This window comes from Thermobia domestica, chromosome 12 (genome assembly GCF_964235325.1).
Source record: "Thermobia domestica chromosome 12, izTheDome1.hap1.1, whole genome shotgun sequence".
Classification (NCBI taxonomy): Eukaryota; Metazoa; Arthropoda; class Insecta; order Zygentoma; family Lepismatidae; genus Thermobia; species Thermobia domestica.
Genome location: NC_137465.1, coordinates 207,528,944 through 207,551,004, shown reverse-complemented (window position 1 = coordinate 207,551,004; position 22,061 = coordinate 207,528,944). Strand labels below are relative to the sequence as shown.

At 37.0% G+C, this 22,061-nt stretch overlaps 1 protein-coding gene across 1 annotated transcript; it reads right to left on the bottom strand.

Annotated features, from left to right (window-relative positions):
* Positions 1-8,616: 8,616 nt before the first annotated feature.
* Positions 8,617-13,360, bottom strand: LOC145666992 (uncharacterized). Its single transcript, XM_081734669.1, has 2 exons — positions 13,232-13,360; positions 8,617-10,861 (listed from the first exon to the last, which is right to left on the bottom strand). Exon 2 carries the CDS (start codon positions 10,805-10,807, stop codon positions 8,768-8,770), a length of 2,040 nt encoding a protein of 679 aa, XP_081590795.1. The 5' UTR covers positions 10,808-10,861; positions 13,232-13,360; the 3' UTR covers positions 8,617-8,767.
* Between the last annotated feature and the right edge of the window lie 8,701 nt (positions 13,361-22,061).

The window sequence follows — 22,061 nt, the reverse complement described above, 5'->3', positions numbered from 1 at the left end:
TACAAGAGCTCAATTCTCGAACAGTAGCGAACATCTGTTCCATTTAGTTAGTTATCAAGTTTTAATCAAGTTCCTTATCATTGAAGGTAAAAACACGTTCATTATCATTGAAAGTGAGAACACTTTTTAAAAATAAATTTTTAACAGATTTAGAAGGAAGATCAAGAAACAAAGATGAAAGAGCTAGTTGTTGAGATTAAAGTTCGATGTTGAACTCTATAAAAAAAGATTACCATCTTTCCTTTGTAGGTGTGTTTGCTTTACCTTTCACTAACATAGTAGATTCTTATTTAAAAAGAAAAAACAAACAAAACGAGATTATATTTGTAGTGTTTAGGACTTTTTGAGTGCGAGTGAACTTTTCTCCCCTTCGTTGTTCATAATGGGATGCCATACTTAAAATCGTGGCTGTTAAGATTTGCTCTTTCTGAACAAATGAGAGGGGGCAAATAATGCCATTGCATGGGGCGGCAAATTGCCTAAGGCCCTGCTTTCACCTCAGTAGATATTTCCATTTTCTCTATGTGGTCTTCCATCAGTTATATGCAATTACATCACCGGTATGAAGACTTCTCCGAGCCTCCCTGAAACTATGATTTAGTATTATGTTGCACAAACGTCTGAACAACTGCTTGCAGATCTTACAATCACGTCGGGGCAATGATTACTCCCAAGTCCCGAACAACTAGTAATGAGGAGGGGATAAGTCGTAATTAGAGAAATATGCAAAGAGACGATCTACCTTCGAGAACGTAATGCACCTGTTCACATGAACAAGCTACTCCAGTCGCGAGATCTTGTCTGGAATTTTCGCTAGTGATAGGTAATTGGTAAGAAAATGTTCCAAAAGAATAATTCTTCAGTAGGATGAAAAGTTCGAATCTCTAAAAGGAATCAGATTGACTCTAGTGAAATCAAGCGACGAATTCATTCAGTATAGTTGACGGATTGAGTCAGCGCATGAATCGAATCCTTATTCAAAAAAATCAAAGTGGAAGAGCAAAGAAATCCGAATCAAACAAGTTACCGGAGCCAAAGGATTCGATCAAAAGAAACGAGTCCTTGTTTGAAATGGATTGAAAGAAATTGGTTCCGAATAAAAGAAACTACCTATCACTAATTGTCGCTGTAGCTTTCCTTCCCTTCTCTTCTGTAAATTTGTTTCCAACTCCATCCACTGGTAAACGGTTTTTCATGACACTTCACACTCTGCACCCTCCGTCAACCGTCTATGAATCTCAGCTGTTGTTCCACCCTGCGATAGAAATTAAGTCGACCTTCGATAGAAATTAAGTGCATTTACTTAAGCCATTAAGCTTAGAAAAATGAGGCTCGTATAATTTCTTGTAAAGTAAATGCACTCTAAAATACAAATGTGAAGAAAGACACTCTCATCCGACGCATAGTTATTTGTTGCGTGGATTGGACCGTCCATATTGTGAGGGGTGTATAGTTCCCCTGAGTATTCAGCACATTCTTGTTGAATGTCCTGACTACTCAGATCTGAAAGAACGTTACGGACTACCTTATATACTTACCCAGGGGTACCCATAAGGGGGGCTATGACGCAAACTGCGTCATTGAAATATTTGGGGGGGGTTAAAATCCATATAAATATGTTTGAGGGGGGTAAAAATTAATCGAAAAGATATTTTTTTTTTTCATGGAAGAACACCTACGGATAGACAATTGAGGGGGTGCGTCATGGACAGAGGGGGGTGGGCACCACTGACTTACCCGTGCTTTGGGGGCTGATCGTGATGTTGTTAGCCGGGACCTTAAGTTCAATTCTGCTTCTGGAGTTGCTCACGTTCTCTGAGTTCGCTTAGTCTGTTGTTACTATTTTATTGCTGCTAAATTTTTATATTTATATTTTATGCTGTATCAATATATTGTTATTGTTATATATTTTACCTTATTTATTCTTTTATCTTCCACTTTTGCTTTTGTTGTTTTTTCCTTTTTATTTAGCAGCGCTTTCTTTCATTTGAACTGTATTCGTTTTAGCCTGTTCTTCTTTCATATTAATCTTGTAGTCCTGAGCAACTACGTTTATCGATACGGGGACATATAGCCTCCCTGCTGACGTCCCCATTAATCCCCCCTACTCATACTCATAAATGTGAAGAAAAACTAGAGATCGTGTTCTCACATCATTGTGTAGATTTTAATCTCATAATTTGTGTGTGTTTTAAAAAGTTACGAGGACATAAACTGTAACTATCATAAAAATAAATTCTGAAGAGAAATCCTAAAAGGTAAAGTACACTGTCGACGTTATAATTTCATCTACAAAACTTTGCCACAACTTTGTCTCCTACTCGATCCAAACTGATAAGAAATCCAGTTGGTAGTAATGGTTAAGTTTTGCTAAAAAGAAACCACCTCTCTTTGAAAGACCTATTTCACACCACCAAACATGGAACAGTTAAGTATTTTGAATTAAAATAATGATCTCGAAAATCTGAACTGATTCATATTTTTTTCTGACTTCTTCCACTTACGAATAATAATAGTTCTTTTTTCTAAGTGGAAGGCAATGGATAGCTTACTGATAGAGCTCTCACTTCTGGTGCCAGGTCAAGTGAGTTTACTGGGAAACATGATGTCCTGAGATTTCTCGGGGTTCTTCCACATTACATTTCACCAATTATTTTACAATCACCCGCTTTTATTAATTATCGGTCTCCTTTAGCGTAAAGACCATAACGATGAGATGTTAGACCAAAGATTTCGGTTTTCAATTGTTATAATGACAATAATGGGTAACCTGATTTTTTTTTTTTTTTGAAGACTTACATTGTTCTTATCTCTTCCTAGTCTACGCAAGAATCTATTTGGCACTGGCTTCTACCTAGAAATCTGTACACCATACGAATGAGATAACCTCATTCCAGTGGCGTATTTTGCGGGTAACCAGGCCTACCGGCGGTAATTTTAGAATTTTACAAAACAAAGTTATTCTAATATAAACTAATTACTTCTGTATATTATTAATTTTATACTTCATTCTTCTTTCTTTTTTGAGAACTGTATATATTTAGAAATATCCACTAACTTCTTTGCATATAGTCTGTCTCGCTACCTTAAGAGATCTTCAATATGTACTGCAAAATCTTTCGCAATTATGCACGAGCTACTTTAATACGACCCCTGTTGAACAATGCGCTGCCTCCTGACTGTGTGTGTACGCCAGCCTGTTTGTTGGACGTTTACTCAGTTTGAGACGTTACACGGACAACCTAGTCGTCTCTGTGTTGTGTTGGTGAGGTGAGTTTACCACCAGACGTCAAAGCGGGTATTTCATTTGTATTAACTTAATACCAATATAAGTGCAATCAAGCAAACGGACTTCCAAAACAAATTTTTGGTCTCTTATGAGCAGCTTATTGGTACATTTCCAACAACCAGTTTTTTCTAGCTTCACGCACGGTCATGACTCAAAACCAATGTTTCAGAAAGGTAACATACTGGAAACACATTAATCTATTTATAATACAAAACATTTCAGTCTGTGAATCAAGCCAATTCCTAATAGTTAGTAATTGTTGCTCCGTTACGTTCAATGGATGACTACCTGCCTGCCTTTATTTGAAGATGGGTAGTGATTATGTTGAAGATGAACATGTTTTACAGTATATTATTAAGACAAGAGTATTATTAAATGCAAACGATGGTGTAATTATTTATGCAGGGTGTCTCAAAAGTCCCCTGACATAGGATAACTCTGCTATTATCAGAGTTACAACGAAATGTAAGAGGGGAAACCATCTTCAGATAAGATGTTTTCAATCTAAAGTGAAGGATTTTTTTTAAATCGGACGAATCGTTTGGGATGTACACTCTTTAAATGAAAATGCAATGTTAAATGAAAATGCAACATTGCCATTTACCTGGACTCACAGCATAAGTGGATGAAGTTACAGTCTTTTACACTAAAGTGTAGGTGACCAACGCCCATTCACTTTATGTTGTGGATCCAGGTAAATGCCAACCTTGATTTTCATTTACCTGGGAAATCTACATTAGTTGCCAGTTCTGCTGTTGCCCATTCTGCAAACTGCACCCAACGGTCTGGATTGTCCTCTGTGAGATGCTGGTAAAGTTGGATCTTGTATGGGTGTCACTTGTTAGTGACAAATATCCTCCGAATGGACGTTCGACTAACTTCCACATTCCTGGGATTAACGCCGTGTGCTACATTGGAGGCTTTCACTGAAGGATCCGAGGACAGCGAATGTGGTTTCCTCATCTGTAGATGTTTTCGAACGACCACTATGATGTATGTCGTCCCCAGAACCAGTCTCCCGAAATCTGCTGATGAGTTTGGCCAAACCATTGAGGGATATGGGCCCCTTTCGGGGTGTAGCGCATTAAATTCCGCATTCACCACACGCAAGCTGTGATTTCCCACACCAGGATGATCTCAATACCTTCCTGAGTCGTCAGTACCATCGTCCAGTCACTGGAATCTGCAACGATAAAACAGGCCATAATTCAGCAACGGTTAGTGATATGATATAATGGACAGCAGCATTGCATTCCTCAGCAAGAAACAGCCTTAAAACATGTTCCGCATGCCTACCTTCCAATTAAAAAAAAAAAAAAAAAAAAAAAAAAAAACTAAAGTGATATTCAAAATGGCGTACTTCAAGATGACGGTTGTGATGGCCACGTATGTTTTGAGGTCCTTCCACTCCCACTCATCATCTATGACCAACGTGAACCTCAAACCCAACAGACTTCTCTGTTACAGGACTGTCACCTGACTTTTGGCACATCCTCCACATTACAAATATTCACAGTTTACAAATATTCGTCAATTGTCGACTTCATTATTTTTATTTATTTATTTATTTATTTGTTAACAGACACCAGGCACATCTCAGATACCATTTTACACTAGAGATATATAACAATAACAAAGGGAAGGATTTCGGATGGTATCGGCCAGGGCCTGCATGCTAAGTACTATCCCGGCATTTGAATTGTAGGTCAGAGGGAAACCCTGGAAAATATCAGTCAGAATAGTCAGCCGCGAGACATGAACCCGCGGCTACCTCCCGAATGCCAATCCAACGTGCTCCCAAGTGCGCCCCGACGACTTGGTGCTTTACGTTACTGTTCGAGATTTTAATTTAATTCGTTACGTTTTACAAATTCATAACTCCCACATACCTTGCAGTAACAAGATGTAATTTATGTGACATTTACAATATGATATGGTCTTCATGTATGAAAGTATGGAAGTTCGTACGAGCTATAAGAATTGTGCTACAGCGTTGCCAACTTGTGTATTTTTCGTTGTTTTTGCTTTTTTTTTCGCATTTTGATTGTTAAATTACAACAAATGTAAGTGGCCTACAGTTTTGTTATTACCCTGTTTGAAAGTCGGCAAGGTGGTGTATCCAAGGACTGGTAGAGGTTCTCTCCACCCACTCTCTTCTTCTCATAAAAAAATACTGAACTTTGTAACATTTTACTATTTCGTGTTTTTGTTTTGCTTTGAAATGAATATGTCAGCCAGAATTGTTACTGAAAATTCATTCTGCTACTGTTAGTACAAACTTTGTGTTTAGTTCTGTAAATCCTGTAAATTTCAGTCCGATGTCATTCATAATGAGAAAGTTGTGAGACTCTGAGAACGTGCCGCGGGCAACATTGCTCATTTCGGCAAGTATTGGGCCTACACACTGTGGTGCATATCTTATTATAACTTTGGTTTTATTTACAGGAATGCTTTTAAATTTGGTATTTTATCTGTTGATACTGTCCAGCTTATGTGTACAACTTTTCATGAAAATTCGTGATGGTCACTGAGAGGGTGTGGTTGAACTGAGGTGGAATGACTGCTCTTACATTTTGTTCTAACTCTGATAATAACTAAGTTACCCTATGTTAGGGGACTTCTGAGACACCCTGCATAAAACCTACAAGTATTTAGGCCAGGCACAATATGCAAGCCATTTATTAACTAAGCAACATGGAAACAGTATATAGACTTCAGAAATTCTTATTTTCATATTTTCAAGACATTTCATGTTGTATTTTCAAGACAGTGCAATATTTAACAAGCTTTACCGCTAACTCATATAAATCATAGTTCCATTAACACACAGTGGAATTTAGACCTGAACATTAATATTTGTAAATCTAAAGTTGGGTGGGCAAGTCAAAAACAAACTGTTTAATGTGACCATTTAGAACTTTTAATGAAGTACGATTGTATTCTACAGTGTACAGCGAACCGAAGGCTAGGTGCATCAACTAATAATAAAAAATAATAATATGTACGACCTGTGTAATGTGTATTGAAATGTTTTGTAGGTAGAGACAAATAATGGTCCGGATGTGTTTTCCCCTTCACCAATTTTATTACGAATTTTTAAATACAAAATGTCTTTGGATTACAAAGATAACTCTACTAATATCTTCCTTCTAATTGACCGGTAAAGGAGTTTTGCAGGAGACCCTTCACTCAAAGCAGTCTCCGAAGCACCTGCAAGGTTTATTTATTTATTTACTTATTTTCCTTCAACGGAGAATAGAATCTCCAATTACAGAAGGTACATAATATAGATAGTTCATATAATATAATATTATACATAATAGTAAATATAATGATACTGACAAAATTCCTGTAGATATCTGACAGAAACAATAATAACTATTGTAAGAGTATAAACCGTTAAACGTGAAGAGTATTACAAGTAAAGAAACCATTAAAAGTCAAATAATTGCTTTACACATGTATATGCAAACACATGTATTCACATTCTAATACAATATATTTTTCAACTTCTTTGTATACAGAGACAGAGGTAATGCTAAATCTAGATCTTTGTTTAATACTGATATGCTATTAAACCTACTGCACATTCTATATAATGGTGAGCCTTTCTACATTTCAGTTCTTGGAACATCTACAGTCAACAGATGTCGCTTACGTAGATAGCCTGATCTAGCATTGAGTCAATTTTTTTGTAAGGAATTACTATTGTCAACATAAGGTGTCGGTAAAGCTTGCAGGAAAACCCCCTCAGCCCAAAGCAGCTTCCTGGGGTTTAGGCTATGATGAGGATCCCTAGTCCAAAGCGGCCTCGGGTTAAGGTAAAGATGTACCCCTAGTCCAAAGCGACCTCGGAGCAGGTGTTGGTTATGTGATTAGCGGTCAGACTGATGTCTGGTACCTCCGTGGTCCCTCTTTTATGTGTCCTCTTCGGGTGGCTCGTCTTCTTTCGGTTTCCTTCGTGTGGTCCGTCTCCTTTGGGTTTCTTTCATGTCTTCCTCTTTAGTGTATCGTCTGCTTATTTGTAAATGGCACGTGTCGTCTATGAGCATGTGCTTGTGTTGTGATGCGGGGATGTTTAGTGAGTTGTTCATTCTTTCATATTCTGAAAGAAGATTTTCGATTTGCTTTTAGTATGTTATAATCCTTGCCTCCTTGAAAAAGTCATGGCCCTCCCTTAGATCAACTTGCTACTTACATCACTGCCTTTGTTGTTAATGTTCGGATAAAATGTCCGTTATCTTGAATATGAAATTTGAAACTTATCTCTTGCCACGAGACTTTCTACAGTATATTATTGTTTCCGCGAATACAACCAATCCTATACTTTCAGTTTCCTTCTGCCATGGTGCTCTTCAAATATCTCTAACGCTACTAAAGAACAAACAAATCTTCTTTGGACCGAAAGACATCATTGCAGGAAATCTATTTTCTTTGTGATATATGTCGACATGAATCCCCTTAGGGTACGATTATGCCGAAGTTTTGCTATTTCGTCTTCCTCATTTTAATTTTCTTATCTGTCTGTCTAATATATAGCAACATTTTCTGTTTTATGCTGAAAAATTGCTTTTTAATTACGATCGGGACCAGCTTGAAAGGTGGGTAGAATTTGAATGCGCAGTAGCAAGTTGTGCTCTCTAATTTCTTACTAGAATGTATCACAATCATTCTTTAAAAGCGATCATAATATACGGAGTTCAAAAGTGGTAATTATTTTAATATATTCCTGTAATTAGACGTAGAATATTGGGATTGTTTTTGGAGATAATGGACAGTGATAGTAATAGGCTTCAAGAGCTACATAAACAAGCTTATAAAATTGTCTGTAGACTGTATTTTACAACTGAAAAAGAGCAAAAATCTCCTAATCTACAGCATGGTGATTGTTGCGTTGCCACATTTCAGCAGTATGCGTTGCCGAAGCTGTATACTGAGTAAAATTTACAAAGTGAGCGAGGGAAAAAGTTGACGTCAGGTTCCGTGAACTTCTTTAGCTCTAGTCCTGCTCATCCAGATCTTTTTTAAAGATATGATAGGAATACAACGAATAATGAACATACAAGGTAAAAATATTGCGGAAGGTATCTTCATTTTCATAATATTAATAATGAAAAATAGCATCAAAACTATAACAAAAGGTTTCTTTAGTTACGTAGGAGACTTGAACCTCCTTAGGGTACGGCTATGCCGAAATTCTTCTATTTCATCCTTCCCATTTTATTTTTTTCTCTCTAATCAACCCATATCCTTCATAGAACACCAGTTTTCGTCACTCAGAAGAAAATCACCAGTTGCTCCCAAATCTTACAATGAGTTAACAATGATTTTTAAATGTACAATACAAGTTTATTAAGCAACGTACTCACATTTACAAGCTAAACATTTTAAGAGGACAATCCTTGAATTTAATACAGCAAATAATTAAAATTTATTTTGCAACGTGACTCTCCTTCAACATTTCTATTGACAAGGAAATTACTTTGTTGTAATATCGGTTAAGCTTTTATTCTGCTGTCTCTCATCGTGCTTGGAATTGAATTTCCTTCGCTGCTTCACTCCTTGCATTAAACGAATTCTTTCCTCCAAAATGAATGAGCTCTGAGTGAAAAGATCTGACAACACTTTTCGACGATAATTCGTACCTTTCTCAGTTACGTTCATCGACGGTGACTCTACCTGCAGAGATGATGAAACAGATGACTCAGCAACTATCTGCGTAACTGGAGCGACTTCAGAACCAAGAGTATCTTTGGAAAAGATAAGTTCATGTTTGTTAAAAGGTAAGAATTGTGGTACTTCCACACCTGGCTTGTCGTACACATGTATTCTTCGATTGTCCGGATACAAATAATTGAAAATTACTCTTGGAGAGTTTATTAAACTGAGTCCCTGTTGTTCTGCTTCCAAAATAGCCAAAGCAGTTTCTGGTTTTATTAAGGATTCATTTGCCCCATGAACTTGACCGGTGTCCAACACGTTGGGACTCACTTGTTTTGCTTCATATCTGCGTTCCAAAATTATTTCGTCCATCTCATAACTACACGAAGAGTCACTACGAGTTTTCAAACGTTGCTGAGATCTTGATTTCACACAACCAGCATCCAACATACATTGACTTCTCGAGTGAGTTTCACGTGAAACGCTGTGCATTTTTCTTCTATCCTCGCGCCTGCGTCGGTCATAGTTTTTGGAATCTGCAGATTTGGAATTGGATCTATCTTTACACTGATCACTAACAGTTTGCGATTCTGATTTCTTCTCCAGTTGTTTCTCTCGATGTCTTTCTCTTCTCCTTTTGTGTTTCTTCTTCTCCTCAGACCTCTCCTTGTTTCTGTTCTTCAACCTGATCACTGTTACAAACTTAAACATATCTTTCAAGACATCTTTGTCTAAATCTTGGTCCACCAACTCATTAATAATATCCTCATCGGAGAATCCCATATTAACGTACTGTTTTAACACATCGTACATTTCTTTAGCATTTTCATCCAGCGAGTTGTAATCGAAAGCAGCTACTTCTTGCGCGATGGAAATGGATTCTTCGGACAGGAAGCTTTCTATGTCAGGTCTGAAACAACACTTAGCGTTCGGGTCAGAGCATTCTATCGTGCTATCTGCAATTTTATCATCATTTTGCTTCGCTGCTTGCACTTTATTATATGTAGCGTTTAGTTCCTCGGAACAGTGCTCATTCGAAAGATCAGCATCATTTGCTGTTACTATGTTTGTGGTTAACACTGTCTCCTCAAAGGGAAGTATGGTGCTATCTTGGGGTTCTGAGTAGCTGGTGACTAGACTTGGGAGTGAATTAGAAACATAATTGTTTGATTGCATTAAACACAATTTTTCATTTTCCTTACTTGGTTCTAACCCAAAATCAACTGTCGAAATCTCAGTCGTGGAAGTGATTTGATCTACCATTATTACTTGATAAGATTTGTCCCTCTTCAACACAGGTGTCGCTGTCCCTCTAGTGGATTCATTGGGAACTAGCTCATGGAGCTGAGAATTCTTTAACGAAGACGGTGCAGTGTCTCTTGAATATTGCGGAATTTCTGCTGAAAACTCTCTTTCTTTTGAAATATTACTAACACAGTGTTGATTTTGTGATGACTCAGCAGATATACTAGGAGACATGTCTTCTCGTAAACGAACGGTAGTATCAAATGATGTATTACTTTTAATGTCTTCATTACAACAACATTTATGGCAGTCACTGCATTGGCCAAGGAGCTGCAAGATACGGATATGTTCATTGGCTAACTCTTTGTGTGCTTTGGACAATGCACGTAATATAGATTCACTTACAGACAGTGATATTTGTTCCTTTGTTGTCTGGCTGTTGTCGCTAGCAGTGGAACAGAAACAATATTTGTCTTTACTTCTTGTAAACACAAACGAGACAGGTCCTCTGAAAAGGTTGATTGTTTCAGATTCTTCCTTGTCTTGAGGCAGGGATTGATGATCCACCAAGGATACGGATTCCCCTCCTGGTCCTCCTGCAGGAACTGACATGATTTTGGAACACTTTTAATTCTGGAGTTCATATGTCCCAAACATCGAATTAATCTGCAAAAGAAGAAGGGGAAATACATATAAAAATCAAGTAGAATTATGTGAAAATGATTATGATAAGAACATGAATAGTAAAAAAGTGAGCTGGATTCAAACTTGTGATTGATATCTTTATCCCTTACTCGGGTTCGATTTCCAGCGGGAGCTCATGTGGTTCGGATTCCACGTTAATCAATAGGTCCATGTCTCATGTAGCTCCGCTGCTGAACGGAACGCTAAACTTAAAATCAACTCAACTCAACTCTTTATCTTTTAGACCGCTTAACCATGCAACCTTTGGCTTGGGTGTTAGGTTGAATCCAGTTTATTTGAACTCAATGTCCGTTTGCAGCAATGATACGGTACTGTATGAGACAGCACCCATCGTTTTAAAGTTGGATAAGAATCGGAACAAAGGACCAGTAAAGAAAGCTAAAAATTGAACATAAATAAATAAATATAAAAAATAATGAGAAAAAAGAAACAAAGGGAAAATAAAGAGAATTATTAGATGAAAAAAATTCTAATACAAGTGGCGACATTGAGAAGTCCACGCCAGTATAAAGACTCTTCCTTTTGTATCAAAAGATCAAATATATTACAAACAAAAATTTCTTGTACGCCTTATATCTGGAGAACTACATATAGTGTAGCCAAACTCAAATTATCACTTAACTCAGTATGATGTGCTTATTGCTTTAAAAAAAAAAAAAAAAAAACTATTTAGGGGCCGTTCAAAATTTTTTGGCCCCTGATCCAAAAACTAATTATTGTATAACAAAAATTTCCTTGTAAGACTTACATCTGGAGAACTACGTACATTATAGTTAAACCCAAACTATCACTTAACTCAGAATGATGTGCTTATTCTGTGAAAAAAAAAAAAAAAAACTCGATTTAGGGGCCGTTCAAAAATTTTGTATTCCCTGATCCAAACTAATTATTGGGCAAGATCGCAATCTTTTGATCCATTTTTTTATCATTCCTAAAATGCTTGATTTTCCCCACAGTTCAGGAATTATCCAGGGAAAGATGTGTTTAAAATTTCTTGATCCTTTTTAGAAGAATTTAAGAAAAGACGTGGAACAGTTGCTGGTTCCTTAAACATTATTTTGGAGATTATTTTTGGATTATTTTTGTATATTTTCACGTTCTTTGTTTGTTTTTTTTTTTTTCCAAGTTATTTCCTCAAAACTAAAACAAAAAGAGGTAGTGTAGGATTTCTCATTCCAAACCAAACAATTTATGGGTTAGAGGAACATCTCACTTTTGTCTCCAGGGATTTATCATCTATATAAATTGTAGTCTTTTATGTAACTTAAAAAATTATGTAACGAGGCTAAGGGAATCGATTATGTTGCGAAACTTAAATGAAATCTTTTAAGTTTCATGTCACGTGGTTATGCTGGCTAGGCTAAAGGAGATGGTGATGAGATATGAATGAAATTGTGGAATAAAGAAAGTGGGAGGAAACTGGAGAACCCCGAGAAAACCAACGCGTACGGCGTTTGTCCACTACGAAGCCCACTTGGCGCGAGCTGGGGTCGAACTAAAGACCCCATGCACCAGAGGTAAACGCTTTACCATTGAGCCACCGCGGCCAACACGATTATGATGTGACACACACACACACACACATACATACCCGGAGTATCCATCACAAAGTCCATTTGATGGGAGCTGCGATAGAACTATGGGCCATACTCGCCTGAGATAAGCTATCTACAACTGAGTCGATCCCGTAAGCATTTTCGCGGATCCCAAGAGCTTCAGATATCCTTTGATCTGATTGGCCGATTGGCCTATACAGATAAGACATCACGAGTCATGATCTACACATAGCACAAAGTAAACATTAGCTCCTGTCGTCCCTCGTGGTTGAGTGAGCTAGCGCAACATGCTAGTAAGACAAATCGTTTTTGGCGTGGTTCAAACCCTGCCTCCTCCCTAAGGAGTTTTTTTTTATTATTTAAAAAAAATTTTATAACACTTCTTTTGTTAAAATATTATTCAGAAAGTGATTTAACAATTATTTTTTAAAATTTTCATTAAAATAACTTTGCCCTTGTACTTTACAGATCCAAAGTGATTTAACGATTATTTTTTGAAATTTCCATTAAACTTCTTTCATTAAAATAAGCTTGCCCTTGTACTATACAGATCCAAAGCAAAAGCAGCAGCAGTAGCAGTAGTAGTAGTAGTAGTAATAGTGGGTGACGTCATCGGTACGTGGCCAATAAGAATGCTACTTCAGCCATCTTTTGACTGAACCTCTTGGGATCGGCGAAAATGCATCCCGTAACCCCTTAATTTTGCATGAAATGTTAAAACTTTAATCACAATATTCACTTGTTAATATGTACGAAAGAGAGAAATATATCTTACCTTGAGTAAATTTAAATGTTGTTAGTAAGAAAGCTTCTGTCCACGTAATTTGGATAACTTGTTTTATAGAATATCAATCACTTTTGTTGACGAATTTGTCACATCTTTCTTTTTTTTTCGGGTTTTGTTTCCAAGCAAAACGTAATACTTTGTTAATACTTAATTGTTGTTGTCATGAGAAGATCATCGCCCAGACCAAACTGCATAAGCTAGAAATTTGAAGTTAGGACAAGGCATAGGATTTGTGATGTAAGGTCCCACTAACGAAAGATTTTTGGAAATTCGACTGGGAAAGGTGCTGAAAGGTAGTGACAATTATTATTTTAAAATCTCCATAGGTCTGAATCTCTAAACCTTAAAGACATGAAATTTAGTGTATGGACTACTCATTGAAAATAATTAGGTAAATATTTCACCGTTTTTTGATGTTTGCATTACAAGGGAAGAAAAAAAGGAAGAAAGAAAAATGGAGTTACAGTTGTTATTATTAGATTGCCATTTCACGAATTTGTTAAAATTAAAAATATTAAATTTGATACTTAGACTTTTTATTTAAACTAATTAGAGACGTGTTTCAGCAATTTTTTGTGTTTCCCTTGGAAGAAAAAGATGTGAAGATAAAAGGGTGTGGATTGTAATTATTAAAATAGCATAGTCTTATCTCGAAATCCTTAAGACAATGAAATGAAATCTTTGAGTTTTACGTCCCACGAAAATGCCGGTGAGGCTAAAGGAGACGGTGAAGATAAGAAATGAATGAAATGGTGAAATGAAGAAAGTGGGAAGAAACAGGAGAACCCCGAGGAAACCAACGCACACACTGTTTGTCCACCACAAACTTAACTTCTCGCAGGCTGGGATCGAACCAGGGACCCCTTGCACCAGAGGTGAACGCTCTACCACTTTCTTTTTTAAAGTTAACTGATTCAGAACCTGGGCCTCTCGTATAAACGTCGGATATTCTCTTTCTTCACTGGACACAAACTAAATACAACTTTCTTACAAGGCTGTCTATAATCTTTATTATAAATTAATTAGAAATGTTATAGTTTCCGGAGTATATCACTTCCTTCTTCAGACTACTATTCTAACTTACAGACAGACAGCGTGGTAAGAAAGTTGTATTTAGTTTGTGTTTAAGATGGACACAAGGCCTTTTTTTCTTAATTCTTCTCTGGAATATGACGGAGCTGGCTCCTTCAAGAGAAAAAATCCGTAACGATTCCTTAGCACTATGACTCCTCTGTCACTTAAACAATGGTAAGGCTATACCTGGCATTAAAGTCTTTGATGATAGAACTTCTTGAGTCAATTTCGAGTTGTACTGTTGGTCCCATATTTGGGTGAATAGAGCATGGACATCATCATTTATATACATTTTAATCCATAAAATAATAATGTACGACTGAGAAACCTGAAAAAACTACTGATGTATAGGGTTTCGTCTCCTCCCTCCTCCCCAAGCAAAATCTGAAATGACGCTGTTGGAGACAAGCCTATCCCCAACGGTCCGTATGCAAAAGTAGATTTCTTATTTGCAGGCCAACAAGTATACTTTGTATTCTGTTATTTTACATTGCGAGTAATCAATTTATTTCAAAATCTATATTGTAAAATTGAAAGTGACTATGTTTGTGATTCTCAATCTCTTGAAGCACCCGACTGATCTCGATCAAATTTTCAACATAAGTGAGATTCGGGAATGGGAAGATTTTTATTATATCACTTTGACGGTGCAACTAAGGAGAAGGTGAGAGGTATATATTTTAAAATGACCAAAAATGGCCAATATTAGTGTCGAATCCGTAGTTTTTCGAAGTCGCTGAGTTGGGCAGTGACACATCCGACCCCGTTTACATCCAAATTCAGCCCAGCAACTTGAAGAGGGAGAGGAGAAGGGGAAGATACATGAAAATGATAAAAAATTACCGATATTAGTGCCGAATCTATAGTTTTCGGGGTCGCTGTGATGAACAGTGACATTTTCGATGCCGTTTGAATTCAAATTCAGCCACATAGCATGGGGGAGGAGGTGGGAGAAATGAAAACTGATCGAAAATGACCGATATCAGAGAGCGCTTTAGTAGTAAAAAGTGACTGACTAACGAAACATATTACTATTTTTATCATAATTTAACCTAGCAAAGCGGGTAATTGATGCTAGTATATTATAAATTTCTTTGTAGGAAAACAATAACTCTCCCTTTCACAACCCTTTTATTTTAAACATCCTGGACATGAATGGTTCTGTATGAGACGATGAGGGTTTAGTTCTTAACTGTTTATGTCTTCCTCATATTTTGGATAATGAGCTGGGATTTATTTAGGCCCGTACTAGGATTTATCACGCCTATGTGCAGCAGTGGCTTATATTATAAAGGTAACCAAGAAAGTTCTGTCGCTTTTTCACCCATCATCTTCGAACATCGATATGTCACCCAACACGTACCTGGAAGACCAAAAATTGTCCCCATCAGCATAGACCGACCTGCTAACGTTCTGGAAGGCCATGGACTCCATCGTAGTAGAACTTGATGGGCCGTAAAGGTATCAAGTGCATTTTCCCTCTCTACTAGAGATATGAACTGGCTAGGGATGCGCTCGAGTCGAGACATGTCTCGAATCTCGACTCGACTCGACTCGAATTCGAGTCGAGATTCGAGTCGAGACACACTTTGTAAAATTCGAGACGAGTCGAGACAAACGTATTTCTCGACTCGAATTTTCGAGTCGAGACGGCTCTTAAAAATCTCGACTCGACTCGAATGTCTCGAAAATCTTTCTATAATTTTTAATATTATTTTGAAGAAAGTATTCACTCAGAAACAGCCTTGAAACCAATTCCAGGTTTTATTCCTTCACAAAGGAACAGAACGCATAAAATTAATAGTTAATCTTTAAAGATCAAGATTTAATTTTCAGCTCAATTCAGTTAATTAGAACTAATAGTTAATGTCGTTGTATTTGGTTGTACTGCAAATATAATGATAATAATAATAATAATTGATTATCTAGTTTGTATAAAACTATTATCCGTAGTCTAAATCTAGTTTGTATAAAACTATTGCGATAAAGTGAACTTCATAAATTCTCTGAATGAGCTGTTGGTAGTCTATAGTAATTTAGCATAGTTATAACTAGCAGCGTTCACCCCGCTTCGCTGCGGTCACCCCGGAACGCAATAAACTTTGTTACTTAGATAATTTTTACTTTTTCGCTTTCAAGTGATATGATAAAAACCATAGAAGATTGCAGTAAATCTTAACATTATATCGCCTGTCATTTATGTTAACCCGCCCCGCTTCGCTGCGGTCATCCCGGTGCTGGCATATTGTAAAAGTGTCTGTAAAAATAAGCAAATCAATTAAAAAATTTTAAACAGAAGATTCAAGCTATTTTCCGCTGTATATCGCCTGTCATTTATGTTAACCCGCCGAGTGACACGGTCATGCGGGTTGCATATAAATACGTTTATTTTTACCTATGATGAACTAATAACAAAGGATTTGTACGTTATGGACACTTGAATGGTCAATTATCTCAAGACACTGGTAATTAAAAATTAAAGTGATATGATAAAAACCATCTAGGGTCCAAATCCTAATAACCCCCCAAAAATGAAAGAAATTGGTTCAGCCGTATTAGCGTGATGAGCGGACAAAATTTTGTACGTTCTCTTTTATATATATAGATTATTGTGTTTTCGTTCCCATGAACGCAATAGGGTTACGTAACTTCTGGATTATTCGCTTGCCCAACTACTCTGAGCCTTTAATATGTTGCAGCATATCACGAGCTACGGATAATATATAATGTAACATTTGTTGTAAATCACATATTATGATACGAGACTATTTTACATAGTATATCTTATCTAATATAAATAAAATAAAAGAGTTTGTTTGTGTGTTTGTCTGTCTGTCTGTGTGCGACCTGGGGACCAGACGAGTGGACCGAGAGTTCCCAAAATTTGGTCACGGATACCTTAGTCCAGGCCCCAGATCAAGACGAAGCGTTTTTTTAAATTTCGAACCAGGGGGGTCTCGGAGGGGACGTTTACTGGGACCGACCTGGGGACCAGACAAATTGACCGAGAGTTACCAAATTTTGGTCACGGATACCTTGGTCCAGGTCCCAGTCTAAGGCGAAGCGCTTTTGTCAAAATTGGAACCAGGAGGTCTCAGGGGGGCGTTTAGCGAGACATGTAGTAAAAGTAATCCAAATTGATCGACATTAGTGTCAAATCCATAGTTTTCACGGTCGCTGAGATCAATGGTGACACTTCCATCAGCGATGACTTGCAAATTCAGCTACTACTGTATGCGGGCCGGGTGTCAGCGGGTGAGGAATACCGAGACATGTATAAATAGCCCATATTGATTGATACTAGTGTCAAATCCATAGTTTTCGCGGTCACTGAAATGAATGGTGATACTTCCACAGGTGTTGAATTCCAAATACAGCCCCCATGCGAAGAATGGGTATATTAAGCTAGTATTACAATAAATGGACTGCTTGGATGCCAAGAACTAGTACAGATAAGTACCATTCACTTCTATGAATAGGTATTTTTTAAAAGGATTTTTGTAAACACTAAGTTATAAAACAATGAACTACATACAGTAGTTATGGTTTTGGTTCCCAACATAAAAGAAATATGGATTGTTCATGAGATATTGAACTTCAACTTTCACTCCTGGAAAATTTCAATTTTGGAGTTAGGCCACTTGGCATCAAAGCAGTTCACTGTAAGATAAATACATTCCGCACATTAGTAACATAGTTGTTCAGGGGCCTTCGATTTCCATCCTCTCAAATGAAAGCTGAACGATTGCTTGATACATGCTGACTATATAGGAGAAATAGTGTATTAAGTTTTCGAGCTTTGGTGCGTATCCGTATTTACACTCTGATATAACTTTAAGTTCACACTCAAATCGAGCTAATTGTTTAATGCATTTCGAAAGCTTTTGTTTTTATGCAGCTCATTAAGGAAAATCTATTTCATAATCGTAACATTTATGTACTAAGAAACTATGAACGTAAAGTGGACTCGACCTAGCCCCGTGGCCGCTGTGACTCAGTGGCACAGCTCTCACCCTTGATGTGTGAGGACTCTGATTCTGTGTGTGTGTGTGTGAACTCCGCGGCTAGTGTACGCGTCTTTGCCGTTTAAGACTCGGGTTCAATTCCCGGCGCGAGCTCATGTAGTTCGGATTCCACGTTAATCAGTAGGTCTACATTTCATATATCCTCGCTGCTGAAAGAGACGGTAAAGTCAAAATCAACTCAACAATATATATGTGTGTGTGCTTATGTGAATTTCCTCGTGGCTGTATGGTTAACACATACGCCTTGATCGCGGGAGACTCTGGTTCGATTTACGGTGGAAGCTCATGAAGTTGTTACCGGTATCCCACTTTAAACTGTAGATCCATCCCTCATATAACCATAGATATAATATGCCTTTGATACACTTATTTTCCGACTTGGAAGCCATCGAAAATTTCCGGACACAGAGTCCCGTAGACCGAAAATGAGAAACATGGGTACAGACTAAAACAGCCATAGAAATTTAAGCTTTTTAGACTAACTTAATCCTTACATATAATGCAACTAGCTTGGCCAAGTTATAATGGAGGAAATGCTATCATTGCAACACTCGGAGAATAGAAAATGTTCGTTAGGTATTACTATCCCCCCCTCTCCTGCAGAATGAAAACCCTGACTAAAACTCAATATATATATATATATATATATATATATATATATATATATATATATATATATATATATATATATATATATATATATATATATATATAAATATTTTGTGTAATGTAACAAACAGTGACGGATAGTATTCATGTTTCCTTGCAGAGGTCCTTACGAGGGTTCGCTTCCATCTTCCTCTCCCCAAGAACTAAAATAAATTAAAAAATTGCTATTACTTGTTAATCTTGTACAAAGGACGCAATTAAAGTCCCAGTGTAACACCCCTTCACATTTAGATTTTTCCCCTGGAAGAAAACCAGTTATTATTGTTTCTTGATTTCTCAGTCTCACCTACATAAACATACGAATAGAATTACAGGATAGGACATGTTTAGATTGCTCGCACGTGACATCTAACTATATTTCTCATCAAATGTGTCACATGAAAATTTCCGTTTGTACTGCCTCTATTTTCTGGTACATATGTTTGATTTATGTTATGTTGCTAAAATTCGTTAGGAAACAAGTACAGACTGCGCCTTTGTGTCTGACAAAAAGGAAATGTACTGGATAATTATTTCTTCACTTTCTTCCAGAAAAAAAAGTAACCCATCTCATGTCGGCTAACAAAAGGAGGTAGCGGACCAAAGATAGCCGTTGTTTACCTAAGGTCGTTACACAGCAGGGTTTTCATTCAGTCAGAGGGAAAAGAAAAAATAATTTAAGGTTTCTACATTTGTTTTGAACTGCAATATACTTCTTCCTTTTATTTTAAGAACCATTTCCTTCTCATTTGTCTGCATCAGAAAAAAAATGCAAAAGAATCACTAGAATGTGCCTATTTACCCAAAGTACGCACTAGATCACTAGTTCAATAGTAAAATCACTAAATCTAGTACGAAATCATAAATGTGGCATCCCTGGGTTGGAGCGAAAGTAATGGTTGGAGTAAAAACTAGTCCGTATTTCTACTGCGTTCTGTTGTTGAATTCACAGAAATGTTCAAAAATAAATTCAAGAAGTAAAACACAGTCCTACAATAGACTGTTTACTTGCTCACTGGTTTTCGTATTGTGAACTGAAACTCAAGTGCGCAGTCATGTTGAATACTTCTGTCCCTTTCTACTTTACAACGTGAGGTGGGATGAGGGTCAAGATATACCGCTAAAGAAAGTGCTTCAGTACAGAGTCGGAAGCGGTATGTATTGTTTAAACTACTTACAACGTTATCCCCCACATAAAATATAAATTCAACCCTTTCTCCCTTCCCTTTTTCGAATACAATGAACCGACACTTTTGCTGAAGAAAGATGCTAAAAGAAAATTGAAACATCTGTGTCTAAACTTTCTTTGAAGCGCAGTCTTTTGTATTTGTAAGGTTTTGCGAGTGTTTTCGAGATAGCAAAATCTTTTACCAAGGACTCCTGCTGCGAACTGACCGTGAGTAAACACCCGATCTCGCTGTGCTCAATTTCTCTCGCACACGTGAAATGGGTTTGTTGTTTCCAAAACAAATAGGAAGTTACCTTGTGCTTTTGCATTTCTGCACGCACACAGGTATCATTGTTGTTTTAATGATCAGAAGAAATATCAAAACCATCCGATATATATGATTCGAAACAGCTAACAGAGGGAGGCAAAGATAAAAGTAGGCCTCTACCAAGTTTTTCGCGTGGTACCATTACGAAGAATAAATATTTGATAAAGTCACGTAGATGCGCTTAAACCTATTCCATCTGTCTTTATAACCTTTCTGGTCTCATCAATTTCTCAGGAGAATACGTACAACATATGTCCAAATTCCATATATGCTCTTTCTAAACTAATGAGTAAACTCATTAAGAACACCAACTGATATCAATAAACAGAAAAGAAAACAATACTTTATACTTCTATCATTTGGTACACATCTCTATGAAGCACAGCTTGTTTCTTTTCGAAATAGCTCCTTCGTGTCACAGCTGTGGTTAGTTTTGTTTTGTGTTAGGATGAAAGAGAGAAATGCAACATTTGCTTCGCGGTGAAGTTATATATATTATTAAGATGAGCGGTGATAAGCGAGGTTTAACAAAGAGTGCCTTTCGGATGCACAATTTAACGGGTAGTTGCAGTCCGTGTTGAGAATCGAACCAAAGCTATGTAAGACATGTTATGACAAATCCAAAAGGTGTGTTGTATCGGTGCAGTACTAGTTTTTCACGTTTTTCAAAATGTTCCAAAACCCAAAGAATAATCTTTAATTTCTGATATTTTAGTCGTCACAAATTACAATTTTATAATGTAGTCAATGTTTATAATTACTGGGCAGTTGGGCGTTTAAACTAATGACATCATAATAAAGTCAAAACCATAATTTTGAGTTGAATTGATTCTGAGTTTAACGTCCCGTTCAGCAGCGAGGCTATGTGAGACGTGGACCTACTGATTAACGTGGAATCCGAACCACATGAACTCCCACCGGGAATCAAGCCCAGGTTTCCCACGCCAAAGGCAAGTATGCTAACCGTTAGCCACGAAGGAGCTCCACCATAATTTTAGTGGGCGTTAAGAAATATCTCGCCAGTGCTTTTACAATAAATAAAATTTTATAAGTATTAAAGAATAGTGGTAAGAGATTTTATAATAGCTCTTTTATTTATGAGATATGAGTATTTTGAAAAAAAACAACTAAAGAATAGGTTGGCGGAACCACAAAAGACTTTCTTATAAATACATACGCACCTTACTCACATTTTATAATTGCCATGCTTACGTTCTCCATAAAAACAGAAATTCTCTTTTAGTGATACTTTATACAAGATCATGAAGTGGGTTCAAATTTAATTAAAGGCACAATACAATACAATAATCCACAAATATTGCCTCAAGTTAGTTTAAAGATTTCTAAACACTAGTGCGAAACCGGGCTCTGCCGTTGCGATCGATTTACAGGTCTTGAGACGAAAGTAAGAAGTGACTTACGCACACAGTAAGTAAAAACAATTAATATACCTGTAACTTTCCCCCAAATGGGTGTATCTTAAAACTAACCTCACCATTATTTTTCTAATTAAATTCTAGCCCGAAATTATGTATCATATTACCCTATTCCCATTTTGAAAACTTGACCTTAATT